Genomic DNA, 15,624 nt, shown 5'->3' with positions numbered 1-15,624 from the left:
ACATTCACTTAAGAGTTATCAGAACATGGAGAAGGCGGGCGGGGTGGAAGGGGTGGGTGCTGATGGAGCTGGTGGTGGTTAAGAAGGTCAAAGCAGAAAGCTAGGGAACACCAAGTGTAGTGCCTACTGCTGTGTATTGTGGATTGTATGTATTCATGAATAAGAAAATTGTAGTATCAATGACCTGCCAAAATTTAGGAAAAAAATTCCTAAAATTCTGGCTTTTAATTAAGCTGAGAAACCAGTGAGTATGTAAACACAAAAATCTCTCTTTTACTCCCTCTTTCAAGTTTGTTTTTGAATGGCTGGCTACTTTTGCTGTGTCATGCATGCATGTGTGCTAAGTCACTTCGGTCATGTCTGACTCTTTGCGACACTATGGACCATAGCCCACCAGGCTTCTCTGTCCGTGGAATTCTTCAGGCAAGAATACTGAAGTGGGTTGCCATGGCCTCCTCCAGGGGACCTTCCTGATCCAGGGATCAAATTGGTGCCTCTTATGTCTCCTGCATTGCCAGGAGTGTTCTTTAGCATGAGTGCCACCTGTGAAACCTCTCCTGTATCATATTAGACCTCAAAAATCTATGCAGCTAATTTGTAAAAAAGGAAAAAAAAAGTAACTGCTACGTGTAGAGTCAATCAATAAAACAAGTAGTCATTGAGCATCCTTGATTTGCAAAGACATCTTGTTAGGGTGAAAGTTCAGTGTAAAATGTGTGTATAAAACATTGTCCCTATTCTCAGAGAGTGCAAAACACAATTTGGAAATAGACAACTCCACTAAGACTGAAGTAACAATGCCTAATAGCCTATGTGCTAGAGGAACAGCAGATAATAAGAGCTTCACAATTTCAAGGAAGAGTCGTACCCAGCTTGGAAATACACAGAAGGTCTCACAGAGAAGATAGTCCTGCTATGGACAGAGAGGCCAGGAGTGAGGCAGAGAAAACTCAGGGAAATTTCAAAGGGCAAAGGTTCCTAAAGGAAGCAGTCTGGAAAACAATGGACTGGAGAAAGTTGGAAAGGCGGGGGTTGGGGGAATCAAACTTGCCCTCAAATACAAGTATGATTTATCTCAATAACATACACACACACACACACACACACACACAGAGTCCATCACTCAGTAGAGCATCTTCTTTTCTTTTCCCTCATTTTAAAATCTATTTTGCACCTCCTTCCAGTGAAACTCAAAATCTAAACCAAGGCTTCCCTTGCCTGACTAAAAATGTTAGTTACATCCAGTTTTCTCTAAGAGTCATAGAGTTCTTGGAGTCAAGAATTTGGGGCTTCACATTTGAGGGGGTAGTAGGCACTGGAAAGGAAGGGGAAGATTTAGTGAGACCTAGATTTTCACAGAAATAAAATCCTAGAGAGGCTTAATTTCTTGGAGATTTTCATTCCCACATTAGACAAGTCACTTTGGACAGAAATAGAATGTGGCTTTGATAAATCACTTATCTCATCTCTGATTACTCATTTCTAATGAGACTTGATTCCAAGTAATCTCAAACCCCAGCCCAAGTCCTGGTCATTTCAACATCCCATTGATAGAATAAAACGGCAATTTCACCACAGGATTCAGAGGGCCACTAAAGTTCCCTGTAACAATAATGACCCATAACCCCAGAAGTCTGGGGTTTCCCCAGAGGACTGGGTACCCAAAGCAAAGAAAGGACAGCACCCCAGCTCCACATCTTTACAGCCTCTGGAAAGCCATCCTCATATTCCTAGTGATCAGTTGGACTTCACCCGTGCATCTTCCCTCTACCAGTGATGGTGCGTCTGGACTCACCTGAATGAATATATATTCATCCTGGACCACCAGGGAACTGATGTCAATGGAGCGGGCAAAGGGCCCACTCCGAGTAGTCTCGGCACATTCCTGGATCCTGCAGGTGAGGTAGTGAGCATCTGAAAGGGGAGGGAAGAGCGACACTTAGACACAGGGGAAAATGGTCAGCAAAGCTCTCAGCACACAGAGCTTTACCTCCTGGAAACAGGGATGCAATTTAAAACAACCATCCTACTGCATTTTCTCATCCACAGAATTTGTAATAATTTTTTTAAAAAGAATATCTAATTCAGGCAAGGGAGCAGGAAAGAGTTAATTTTATATCCCACCAGTTAAAGAGAAATTGGTACAGATTTCTGGAGGAACAAATTTGAAATATCTATCAGAATTTTAAATGTACATATCTTGTACCAATAATGCTAACTCAAGTGATGTTTTCTAGAGAAATGTTTGTATATCTTCACAAAGAGGCAAGGGCAAAAATGTTCATTGTGGTATTGTTCACAGCAATGAAAAACCAGAAGCCGGCTAAATGTCCGTGAACTAAGGAACATTTAAATAATCAAAGGTACAGATGCTACAAAGCACCACACTGCGAAAAAAGAGACTTCCCAGATGGTGGTAAAGAATCCACCTGAAATGTAGGAGACACAGGTGACGCAGGTTCGATCCCTTGGTCAGGACGATCCCCTGGAGGCGGCTATGGCAACCCACTCCAGTATTCTTGCCTGCAGAATCCCATGGACAGAGGAGCCTGGCGGGCTACAGTCCATGCAGTTGCAAAGAGTCACACACAATTGAAGCGACTGAGCACACACGATCACCCACGGCATGATCCAATGGATGAAAAAAAAAAAAATCAAATAAAGATGTCTTTATAAATATAGGTTTGTGCCATAACTGCATAGAAATAAAATGTTTTAAAGAATACCTACACAAATGAACTATGATTAATTCTGGGGAAAGGAATGGGCTTAAGGAGACAGAGTTAAAGTGGAGCCTTTCCTTTTTATATTATACACATCTTTATTTTGTCTACAATAAGAATATATTTACTTATTATATACTTGTAAAATCTTCCTCAATCAACCCCTGAAATCTATGCAGTGAATGAGAAATCCAGGAGTCCACAGGTGTGTTTCTATAAAGAAACCTCTGCATACACCTGCTTTAAAAATAATGGTGTTTAAAAATAAATGGGTCAAAGTAAAAAGTAGAGATCACTTTAGGGTTAAAAGCAGAGAATTCTTTGTTATTGTCTAAAATGATATGCATTACTACATACATCTAATGCATTTGCCCACTTAAATATGTACACAGGTGTGCATGAGTACTGGAGGCGACATTGGAAGGCGTGGTAAGCAGCAGAGACAAATGAAGGCAAAACTTTAAATGAACAAAAATTTATAATAACTGAGTTTATAACAAGGGTACTTTAAACTATCCCTAATTCGTGTTCTTTAATTAAGTGATTGATGGAATGATCCAGCAAGTACTCCTTCAGTATATATAACATAGTGGATATTATTTTAAAAGCACCAGGAATATGGCAGTGAGTGAGGCAGAGATTTTCTATTCTGAAAGGCCCTGCTGTCTAAGAAGGGGTTCACACATATCTGTAGCTAGCTATTACACACATTTATTAATTAACACAATGCTAATTTAACAAAGAAACATGTTTTGGTAGGAAATGAATTCACTACATGTGACAGTCCTACTTTTCAAATGTCTATATCTGGGCAAAGTCAGTTTGCTTTGGTATCCTACACCCAGACACATCAAACACTGATTTCATTCTCTCCATCAGCAGTCTCATCATCTGCCCAGCAGCTCGAGCCTCTTCACTTTTCTTTCCTCCACATGACATGCGACGACCCAGCTGGTCCAAACCTTGAATTCTGTCCCTAAAGTGCTTCCAGAATCTCTCTTCTTCTATCCATGACCCTTGCCACTTGCCTCAACAAGGCCTTCCGTTTCACAACTGCTACTCAGGTGCAGGATGGATTGGAACCTGGCTGAACCTGAGGAAAGGAGCCAGCATCGTCTCTCAACCCTAACCTCAGCTAATCCCTCCTGGGTCAAAAACCATCAACAGCTCCGACTGACAGGGGACAAGCCCAGATATTTTTCTGTGAAATAGAACGTCTTTTAAAACTAGCCTTTGAAATCAAATGTCTAAGGGGCCAGGCGAATAACATAAGAGGAAACTGAGTTGGGAAAGATGATGAATGACAGCTGGCACATGGCCTCAGTGTCTTAGATCACTGTGGATCAGCTGGGACTATAGTAACATGGCCAACACTTGCCTCTTTATGGGGGAGCTGCTTCTCTGCATCAGTCATCATTGAGATGCAGGAATAAGGTGTTCTGAATTTCTACATCAAGGTAAAGGTCCCAACTTTTTTAATGTGAAATTTCCTGATGTTTAAAAAATTGACAGTTAATTTAAATTTAAAATATGATGCAGGCCAAACAGTACAAGGCCAAACGAAAAAAAACCTACAGCCCAAACAAGCCCAGGAGCCATTCATTTTGCATCTTGATTCTGTGATTTAGTCCCTCCCTATCCTCCAGAGAAAAGACAGTGCCCCATCCCCCTATGCCTGAAGCATTAGCAAGACCAGCTTGCTTCCTGTTCCCTGAGTACAGCCTGCAGGCCCCTTCCTCTTTGTCTCCATCCATACAGAAAGCCAAGAGTGGCCTGGCTTTGCACGTCTGGCTGGAAGGACAGGGAAGGCAAGAAGCCCAGGCTACCATTTGGAACACATGGCCTGTCCACCAGGAATATTCTTGGCTCCACACTGCCTGAGTAATTTGTTCCTAGAATAAAGCACTAAAACCCAGCGAAATGCTGTAAATACATGTAAAGAAACCACAAGTGTTGACACGACAACCCGCTTCTTTCTTGCCAGCCAGTGCCCTGGAAAGCTCCTTATACCAGTAATCAAAGGTGTGCACAGGAGGACATCTGTTTATCCCTCCCACAGGCTCATTTCCTCCCTGTCTATTTGTTATTTACTCCCACACTTGGACACTTTGAAAAAAGAATCAGGTATATTCGAGGCCACCCCAAACAAAACTAAAACCTACCTAAACCTTGGAACCTAGTAGGTCAGCTATTGTGCCAAACGTCCTATTTGCTGGCTCCCACCCTGCTTACCACTGCCCAGCATGGAACAAAAGGTCCATTTCAACAGGAAAGCAGCACTGAACTGAATTTTAAAAGTCAGGGGCCTTGTAGTTTTTGGTCAGACTCATATTTGAGAAGTCTCAATACTTTTATTTTCCAAAACAAAGAGACACGATAATAAGTGCTACTGCACCTGCTGTCTGGGGAGAACCCAAAGTGGGGGGCCTGGGGAGAGGAAGGAGTCAGGCAGGCCAGGCTACCAGGTGAAAACGACCGAAGGTCACAGCACATTGTGGGTGTCATAGGTGAGCAGGAGTCACCACTTGGCTCAAGCCTCTAATTTGCCAAAGGTCTTAAATTTGGACTTGGGACATTATCTCCAAATGAGGCTGAATAAAGATTCTATGATGAAACTGAAAGCAGATATTTATCATATAACTTGAGATTCCCAAATAGGCTTCTAATGACTATGACACTTTTTAAAAAAAATTATTCATTTATTTTCTTTTAGGCTGGACTGGTCTTCATTTCTACATGCAGGCTTTCTCTAGTTGAGGTGTGAGGGCTTCTTACTGCAGTGGCTTCTCTTATTGTAGAGCACGGGCTCTAGGGTGTGCAGGCTTCAGTAGTTGTGGCTCTCCAGCTCGAGAGCACAGGCTCAGTAGAAGGGCTTAGATGCCCAGTGGCATGTGGAATGTCCCCTGCATTGGCAGGAAGATTCTTAACCACTGGAACACCAGGGAAGTCCCATGCCTGTGGCACTTTTGTATGTTTTAATAACACAAGATGCCCGATAAAGAGGAAGAGGTCCAGATCTCTCAAGGATATTGTGGTGTAAAACAAAGGCCTTTGGAGGTAGAAAGTTGTTAAGTTGCTCAGTCATGTCTGACACTTTGCAACCACATGGACTGCAGCACACCAGGCTTCCCTGTCCTTTACCAACTCTGGGAGCTTGCTCAAACTCATGTCCATTGAGTCAGTGATGCCATCCAACCATTTCACTGTTCCCTTCTTCTGCCTTCAATCTTTCCAAGCATCAGGGCCTTTTCTAATGAGTCAGCTCTTTTGAGTTAGGTGACCAAAGTATTGGAGTTTCAGCATCAGGATCAGTCCTCCCAATGAATATTCAGGACTGATTTCCTATAGTATTGATGGGTTTGATCTCAGTGCAGTGCAAGGGACTCTCAAGAGTCTTCTCCAATACCACAGTTCAAAAGCATCAGTTCTTTGGCATTCAGCCTTCTTTATGGTCCAACTCTCACATCCAAACATGACTACTGGGAAAACCATAGCTTTGACTAGATGGACCTTTGTTGGCAAAGTAATGTCTCTGCTTTTTAACATGCTATAAGGAAAAGAGAGAAATTCAAATCCTGAACTTGCTACTTGCTGATTATCCTTGGTTAAGCAGTGGTACCCCTTTTCATCTGTGAAGTGCAAACAAGCTAGTATTTGTCTCTCAGGACTGTCATTGGGATTAAATAAGATTAGGTATGTTGGTGATGGACAGGGAGGCCTGGCGTGCTGCGATTCATGGGGTCGCAAAGAGTCGGACACAACTGAGCGACTGAACTGAACTGAACTGAACTGATGAAATATGCTTAGTATGTCGGAGAAGGCGATGGCATCCCACTCCAGTACTCTTGCCTGGAAAATCCCATGGACGGAGGAGCCTTGTAGACTGCAGTCCATGGGGTTGTGAAGAGTTGGACATGACTGAGCAACTTCACTTTCACCTTTCACTTTCATGCATTGAAGAAGGAAATGGCAACCACTCCAGTGTTCTTGCCCGGAGAATCCCAGAGACGGGGGAGCCTGGTGGGCTGCCGTCAATGGGGTCACATAGAGTCGGACATGACTGAAGCGACTTAGCAGCAGCAACAGCAGCAGCATGCTTAGTATGTAGTTGAATACATTTTTAAAAATCAAAAAAATTTAGTTCTTTTTGTATTATGAAGAGAGAAAGAAGGGGATTTAACACTCAGTATCCTTCAAAGGCAGAGGAACCAGAGATCAAATTGCCAACATCCGCTGGATCATAAAAAAATCAAGAGAATTCCAGAAACACATCTGTTTCTGCTTTATTGACTATGCCAAAGCCTTTGACTGTGTGGATCACAATCAACTGTGGAAAATTCTGAAAGAGATGGGAATACCAGAACACCTGATCTGCCTCTTGAGAAATCTGTATGCAGGTCAGGAAGCAACAGTTAGAACTGGACATGAAACAACAGACTGGTTCCAAATAGGAAAAGGAGTTTGTCAAGGCTGTATATTGTCACCCTGTTTATTTAACTTATATGCAGAGTATATCATGAGAAATGCTGGACTGGAAGAAACACAAACTGGAATCAAGATTCCCGGGAGAAATATCAATAACCTCAGATAGGCAGATGACACCACCCTGATGGCAGAAAGTGAAGAGGAACTAAAAAGCCTCTTGATGAAAGTTAAAGTGGAGAGTGAAAAAGTTGGCTTAAAGCTCAACATTCAGAAAACGAAGATCATGGCATCCGGTCCCACCACTTCATGGGAAATAGATGGGGAAACAGTGGAAACAGTGTCAGACTTTACTTTCTGGGCTCCAAAATCACTGCAGATGGTGACTGCAGCCATGAAATTAAAAGACGCTTACTCCTTGGAAGGAAAGTTATGACGAACCTAGATAGCATATTCAAAAGCAGAGACATTACTTTGCCAACAAAGGTTCGTCTAGTCAAGGCTATGGTTTTTCCTGTGGTCATGTATGGATGTGAGAGTTGGACTGTGAAGAAGGCTGAGTGCCGAAGAATTGATGCTTTTGAACTGTGGTGTTGGAGAAGACTCTTGAGAGTCCCTTGGACTGCAAGGAGATCCAACCAGTCCATTCTGAAGGAGACCAGCCCTGGGATTGCTTTGGAAGGAATGATGCTAAAGCAGAAACTCCAGTACTTTGGCCACCTCATGCGAAGAGTTGACTCATTGGAAAAGACTGTGATGCTGGGAGGGATTGGGGGCAGGAGGAGAAGGGGATGACAGAGGATGAGATGGCTGGATGGCATCGCTGACTCGATGGACATGAGTCTCAGTGAACTCCGGGAGTTGGTGATGGACAGGGAGGCCTGGCGTGCTGCGATTCATGGGGTCGCAAAGAGTCGGACACGACTGAGAGACTGATCTGATCTGATCCTTCATACATTCAATTAATAGCAAGTAATGTTGTGCTTTATTGTGGAGAATCAAAAGACCATGATAGCACAAATCCTACTAGTAAAGTCATACTGTGGATTGATATCACTGTTCATTTTCTCTAAATGCTATAGGTGTTCAGACAAGGAAGAAAAAGCATGCCTGAGCTGGAATAATCAAGGAGGACTAATTGAAGAAGGAGAGATTGCTTGGGTTTAGCCTAGATGGAGAAGTGTTCTATGAGAGAAGGGAATTTTTAAGAAAGAGAGTAAAAACTGTATGTGGATGTTTAGGTAGGGAAAGCCCTTGGAAGGTATTATATAATTACACAATAATTGGTGGACATTGATAAATCCTTATTTTTGAACTTAAAACCAGAAAGACTAGACTGAATGAAATTATCATTTGGTTACTCTTGTGGTAAAACCTGAGAGGGATTTCCCAAATGGTTGATAGCAACATAATCTTCATGACTAGTGTATTTCTAAATATCAAATGCCCTTATAAAGTATTTCTAAGATTTGGTACAGTCACTCCTCAACTTACAAAAACTAAAAGTCAAAGGCTTTGTTCCTTGCCCTGTGAATAGAGATCTGCTTCATAACTTTATTGACTAGCTATAAGGTGGTACCATCACACCACTGTGCCAGCCTCATGCCTCCCCATCTAGCAGATGGCAGGCCAAGGGTCTCATTTGGTGACAAAGGGTGACTTTAGATTCACTGATTCATTTCTTTTGTATTTGGTCAAGGTGAATAGAGAAGCTGCATGCATTGGACACTCCCTGAGGTTTCAGAAACCTGAGAATATAAGTCTGATTCTTGCCCTCAGAGGAATCCCAGACCAGTGACAGAGACAGAATATTTACACAAGTGAACATGCCTTGGGATCTGTGCTGCAGAGACGCTAATTAGAGAACTTAGGAATTCTGAAAAGAGTATGAAGAAGATACCCCAGCATCCTTAGTCTTCCCAAAAGGCTGCATCTCCACCAGGAGTTTTGTAAGGCAAGCTTCTCATCCATCTACATCAATGAGTTTCACAGTGAAGTGCAGCATTTTTCACTGTCAAACCTTTCCAAAAGGATCACCTCCTTAGAAGCCTGGATTAAAGTCTTATCATCTTTCCTCTCTCCTAGCACTGACTTTATAAAGCTTCAGTAAATGCAAAATGCCAAAGAATGCTCAAACTACCACACAATTGCACTCATCTCACATGCTAGTAAAGTAATGCTCAAAATTCTCCAAGCCAGGCTTCAGCAGTACGTGAACTGTGAACTTCCAGATGTTCAAGCTGGATTTAGAAAAGGCAGAGGAACCACAGATCAAATTGCCAACATCCACTGGAACATTGAAAAAGCAAGATAATTCCAGAAAAAACATCTACTTCTGCTTTATTGACTAAGCCAAAGCCTTTGACTGTGTGGACCACAACAAACTCCGGAAAATTCTGAAAGAGATGGGAATACCAGACCACCTGATCTACCTCTTGAGAAAACTTCATGCAGATCAGGAAGCAACAGTTAGAACTGGACATGGAACAACAGACTGGTTCCAAATATGGAAAGGAGTACATCAAGGCTGTATATCGTCACTCTGCTTATTTAACTTCTATGCAGAGTACATCATGAGAAATGCTGGGCTGGATGAAGCACAAGCTGGAATCAAGATTGTCGGTAGAAATATTAATAACCTCAAATAGTCAGATGATACCACACTTGTGCCAGAAAGTGAAGAGGAACTAAAGAGCCTCTTGATGAAAGTGAAAGAGGACAGCGAAAAAGTTGGCTTAAAACTAACATTCTGAAAACTAAGATCATGGCATCTGGTCCCATCACTTCATGGCAAATAGGGAAACAGTGGAAACAGTGACAGACTTTATTTTGGGGGGCTTCAAAATCACTGCAGATGGTGACTGCAGCCATGAAATTTAAAGATGCTTGCTCCTTGGAAGGAAAGTAAGTTATGACCAACCTAGATAGCATATTAGAAAGCAGAGACATTACTTTGCCAACAAAGGTCCATCTAGTCAAAGCTATGGTTTTTCCAGTAGTCACATATGGATGTGAGAGTTGGACTGTAAAGAAAGTTTGAGCACCGAAGAATTGATGCTTTTGAACTGTGGTGTTGGAGAAGACTCTTGAGAGTCCCTTGGACTGCAAGGAGATCCAACCAGTCAATCCTAAAGGAGATCAGTCCTAAGTGTTCATTGGAAGGACTGATGCTGAAGCTGAAAGTCCAATACTTTGGCCACCTGATGCAAAGAACTAACTCATTGGAAAAGACCCTGATGCTGGCAAAGATTGAGGGCAGGAGGAGAAGGGGACAACAGAGGATGAGATGGTCGGATGCTATTACCAATTCAACAGACATGAGTTTGTGTAAGCTCCAGGAGTTGGTGATGGACAGGTAGGCCTGGTGTGCTGCAGTACATGAAGTCGCAAAGAGTTAGACACGACTGAACTGAACTGAAATGCAAGTTAAGCTTAACTGAATTACATTACATTTTTGTTACATTCAGATTTACGAGTATGTTTTGCTTTTAAGAGTATTAAATATTCAAACTATCCTAAATGTCATGCCTCCTGCCATCTCAGAGAGGAAAGAAAAAAAAAAAAAACTTCCCATGATTCTTTCAACTTCCATCCCTTTGGGTATACTCATATTGTCAAAATTTTAAAAAGTGAATTAAAATTGTGAACAAAAAGCAAATTCTGCTCTTCAGGTCTTTTCTTAGAGAAATATTCAGGAGCTATTTATTTTAAATAACAGTGCTACTGTTACTGCTGCTAGGTCGCTTCAGTCGTGTCTGACTCTGTGTGACTCCATAGACGGCAGCCCACGAGGCTCCCCCGTCCCTGAGATTCTCCAGGCAAGAACACTGGAGTGGGTTGCCATTGCCTTCTCCAATGCAGGAAAGTGAAAAGTGAAAGCAAAGTTGCTGAGTCTTGTCCGACTCTTAGCGATCCCATGGACTGCGGCCCACCAGGCTCCTCCATCCATGGGATTTCCAGGCAAGAGTGCTGAAGTGGGGTGCCATTGCCTTCTCAAATGCAACTAAGTGAAATGGAGCAGATTCCAAGAAACTCTGAAAAAATATTTAGCTTCCAAAAGCCTCCCTTTTCTCGCCTGGGGAGTCGGACTAACCTATTTGTAGGCATAGTGTGAAACAGCAGAGACTGACATTTTCAAAAAAGTGTCCAATACAGTACCCAAGACAAGGTAGGTACCACAAAACAGCAAGAAAAGAAAAGATAGTTACCATTCCTTTCTATTGTGCTTATGGATTTAGAGTTTTGGTGAAACTTCTTTGTACCCACAGGAAAATTCTAGTGTTTTTTCCTTCCTATGGCATGAGGGTAATCTCACAGAGTTATAGACGTTTAAAAATCATAGCAATTCTGAATGCCTTAGGATTCCTAATGCTCCATTCAAGGCTCTTTCTGCTCCACCCACTACATACACTCACTGTGAATATGATGACTAGGTGGTAACGATGATGATGATAATAAGTAACATTTTTGAGCCTTCACTCTGTTGTCTGGTTCAATAAAAAATATGTGTGTTAAACTGATTATTACAAGAATGTTAAGAGCCATGCAGGAATTATTGCAATCCAGATAAGAAGTTACAATTATTATGACTCCTTTTCATAGATGAGGGAACTTAAGCAACGATTAAGTAAGTGTATCTGAATTCCATGGCTCTAGAAGGTGACAGAGCTGGGATTTGCACCCAGGCGATTGGACACCAGAACCAGTAATCCTAACCACTGTGTATTTAAACTGTGAAAGGAAAACCAGGCTGAGAATCAGACCAGAATCAGAATCAGACCAGAATCCACCAGAATTCTGGTTCTTTCCCTGTCACCGACTATCTATGTGTGACCTTGGGCCAATTGTGACATATCTTGGTGCTTTTTGGAAAGTGATACAATTTGAAAACTTCAAATACAGTCCAACTATTTTCTTTTTTTAAATTCTGAGATCCTTTATCAAGTGAAAGTGAAAGTCACTTAGTCGTGTCCGACTCTTTGCGACCCCATGGACTATACAGTCCATGGAATTCTCCAGGCCAGAATACTGGAGTGGGAAGTCTTTCCCTTCTCCAGGGGAATCTTCCCAACCCAGGGATCAAACCCAGTCTCTCTTGCATTGCAGGTGGATTCTTTAAGGCAAAATTATTTGCCTTACTAATGACTGAATGCTCTGTTAAGATGTAGTGGGTTTAATCTTGGCTTAGTCAGAAGGTACAGTAACTCATGAAGAATTGATAATGGTTCCAAGACAAGGAATGGTACTACACATGCTATGGGCTTTGATTCTAGAAATGTGAAGTCTAGACATTTCAAAACCCTTAGCTCATGTACAGGTGCACTTATTTCAGAGTCCTATAAGGCACACATATAGCTTATGCTTGAGAATTTCCAATCAAGAGAAACTCACTACTTTACAAAGCAGTCAGCATCATTTTGGGGTTGGTTTAATGGTTACACATTTGTTCACTGAATTGAAACCTGCTCATTGTAAATTTTATTCCATGTAAGAACCTTGTTAGACAATTGATGAAAAAATGATACCAAAAAAATATCCCTTATATTTGTGTTTTCAAACATGGGAAACACTGGAAGATCACAGAAAGGTTACAAAAGCTCGTCCAAGGTCAAACAGACCCCAACTTAACTCTTAGTGAAAGTCACTCAGTCGTGTCCAACTCTTTGCAATCCCATGGATTATACAGTCCATGGAATTCTCTAGGCCAGATTACTGGAGTGGGTAGTCCTTCCCTCCTCCAGGGGATCTTCCCAACCCAGGGATCGAACCCAGCTCTCCCGCATTGCAGGCAGATTCCTTACCAGCTGAGCCACCAGGGAAGCCCTAAACTCCTAGGGTACCACATTAATACTCTGTTGATACTCAGTTGTCTCTTGGATGGGGAATGTGTATGTGACTGAGTAAGTGCGTGAAGGAGAAAGAAAGAGAAGAACATGAACAGAAATATTCACAGGGGACATTGATGACATTCAGAGAAAGATGATTTCCAGAAGAGAATGGGAGAAAAAGCCATTTGAATCTTTAATCTCACAGCAGAAACAGGCTTTACACTGTTATTAACCAAATTGGTTGGCTTTGCCCTGTTTAAACTGTGCCAAGGCAAGAGAGAACTCAATGGTTTTAGTTTAATCTGGAAATCTGACTTCCAAAGAGGACCAGGACTGGGGAAGAGTGGAGATTCTTACAGCAAAAGAAGAAAAGGGGCCTATTCATGTTGGATTTGTTCAGGAGTGTTGGAGCCAAGTTTAGAAACAGGATTGTCAGTGCCACACCACAGCACTGAAGAGCCACATGCCCTAATGCCACACCTGCAGTCCCTTCATTCCAGGGCAGTGCTGTCCAATGGACACACAAGTGGAGATGCTGTGCTATGCTCAGTCACTTCAGCCGTGTTGCTCTGCAGGTGCTACAGAGAAGTGTAATTCCCAACCCCAGTACCAAGGCTCCTTTTCCAGGCTTATTGAGGACAACTGCCCCTGGGCTGTGACTTCAGTACCGTGCAAGGTATAGGATCCACACAGCAGTGTTCCTGAATAGGCACCTGGATGAAAATCACGTTGGGAGTGTGTGCTTCATAATATGGAGACTCCCAGGTCCTGTATCAGACCCCTTAAAGCAAAACCTCTGGGGGGACCCCAAGAATCTGCAATGAAAACTGCTCACCAGAGGATGGTCATGAATGCTACCTGTTGAGCAAAATGGCCATGTGAACTGAGATGAAAGAAGATGAAGAGAAATAGAATTTACTGCTCAAGATCCCTTTGACTATAATTTTCAAAACAGCAGTTGGCAAATGTATAACATAGGGTTAAGGGTCTGAAACAGGCTGATTAATGAGCAGACTTTTCAATATGCCAATAGAAGTGGTATAATGAAAGAAAGTCTGAGGAATTAAAAAAATATAATTATCTAAGATCCACTATTTCACCTGATTTAAGCTTCTTAGAGACATTATTGTTCTTTTAAATATATGAATTACAAAAGGACTCAAGGGATCTAGGTATTATTTAATATACAAACACAAATATTTGTGTTTATTTGTCACCGTTATATTTTCCTTGGTAAATGTTCTGTCCAACCTTTTTCCTATTTTTTAATGGGTTGTTTCTTACTCCCATGTTTTAAAAGTTCTTTATGTGTTCTGGGTATAAGCCCTCTGTTAGTTATACGACCTACAAATAGTTTCTCCCACTGTCTTTACTGCGTCTCCTGAAGAACATTTTTTAAAAATTTTGATGAAGTCTAATTTATCAGTCTTTTACTTTATCAATTTTTCTCTTGGTGTCAATCTAAGGTCTCCTCTATTTTCTTCCAAAAGCTTTATAATTTTATATTCTGCATTTAGAAATACAATCCATTTTAAATTAGATTTTGTATAAGTTGTAAATCACAGGTAAAGGTTTGTTTTTCCCATATGGTTGCCCAAATTTTTCCAAAGCCATTCATTAAAAATTATTATCCTCTCTCCACTGAATGTTTTGTATCCTATAACCCTGCTTTACATATTTGTTCTAGAAGCTTTCCCCCCCGGATTCCTTGTGATATTCTATAAAGAGAATCATGTCAATGAGAATAAAACAGTTCAGTTTTTTCCTGTAATCTATATGAATTACATTTCATTTTCCTACTTTTCATGCACTCACTGGACTTTCAGCATAATGTTGAAAAGAGGAGTTAATAGTAAACATCCCTGCCTTTTTCCTACACTTATGAGGGGAAGCATTCAACATCTCAGTATTAAATATGATGTTAGGATTGGATATTTCATAGTTTATTAGAAGTTCTCTTTCATTTGTAATGTGTTGAGAGTTTTGTGTTCATGTTTTTATTCTTTCACTAGGCTAGCCATGTGAATTTGCTGAAATTCAAGTCTAAGTCAAATTCAAGTTTAAACTACCACATCAGGGTGAGGGGGAAGGAAATATATTTTGTGCCATGTTACAATGATCAAAAAGATAGAGATGTATGTGTATGCATGAGTGTGTAAGAAAGCATTCACCACACACCAAAGAAGAAAGAAATCATGCATTTCATTAGTGTATGCAAAATAAAACATCCCTAGTTCAGCTCAGTCTTCTGTGCACTTTCTAAATAAAGGGGGGGTTAGAGCCAATTCACTAGGTTGAAAGAAGATTCTTTGAACTGTTGAAAAATTGATTTTATAAAACCTAAAAAATCACACAGAATTAATATATACCATATTTTAACATAAGTGTGGCACATGACATTTATCCCTATTTATATTTCTGTCTGCTGAGAAATGGAGTGTTTCCTGCTATAACAACGATTTCACATCATCAGCAATTCCAGCCCTCCAAATGTGAATTCCTGAGCCCTAAGAGCACTTAGGATGGAGGAGAATACCTGTGATCTGGCAGGCACCAGGCTGCAGCCACTCCCTATGGTGAGCACTGAGGAACTCAGGATGTGAAAAGCACAGAATACTGGCCCCAGATATGAAAGGAATGATTTCAGTGAG

At 41.4% G+C, this 15,624-nt stretch overlaps 1 protein-coding gene across 9 annotated transcripts in view; it reads right to left on the bottom strand.

Moving 5' to 3' along the window:
- Positions 1 to 15,624, bottom strand: part of SORCS3 (sortilin related VPS10 domain containing receptor 3) — a 633,389-nt gene that overhangs the window by 158,865 nt on the left and 458,900 nt on the right. For all 9 annotated transcript variants that reach the window (XM_086377568.1, XM_086377569.1, XM_086377575.1 and 6 more), the window contains one exon: positions 1,796 to 1,914. In XM_086377568.1, coding sequence (XP_086233694.1) covers positions 1,796 to 1,914 — 119 coding nt within the window. The remainder of the gene's footprint in view (positions 1 to 1,795; positions 1,915 to 15,624) is intronic.

The sequence above is a fragment of the Bos grunniens genome, chromosome 26 (genome assembly GCF_055505025.1).
Source record: "Bos grunniens cultivar Pamir isolate PY7600 chromosome 26, Bosgru_T2T1.0, whole genome shotgun sequence".
In the NCBI taxonomy this organism is placed as follows: domain Eukaryota; kingdom Metazoa; phylum Chordata; class Mammalia; order Artiodactyla; family Bovidae; genus Bos; species Bos grunniens.
This window is presented reverse-complemented; position numbering and strand designations above follow the sequence as displayed.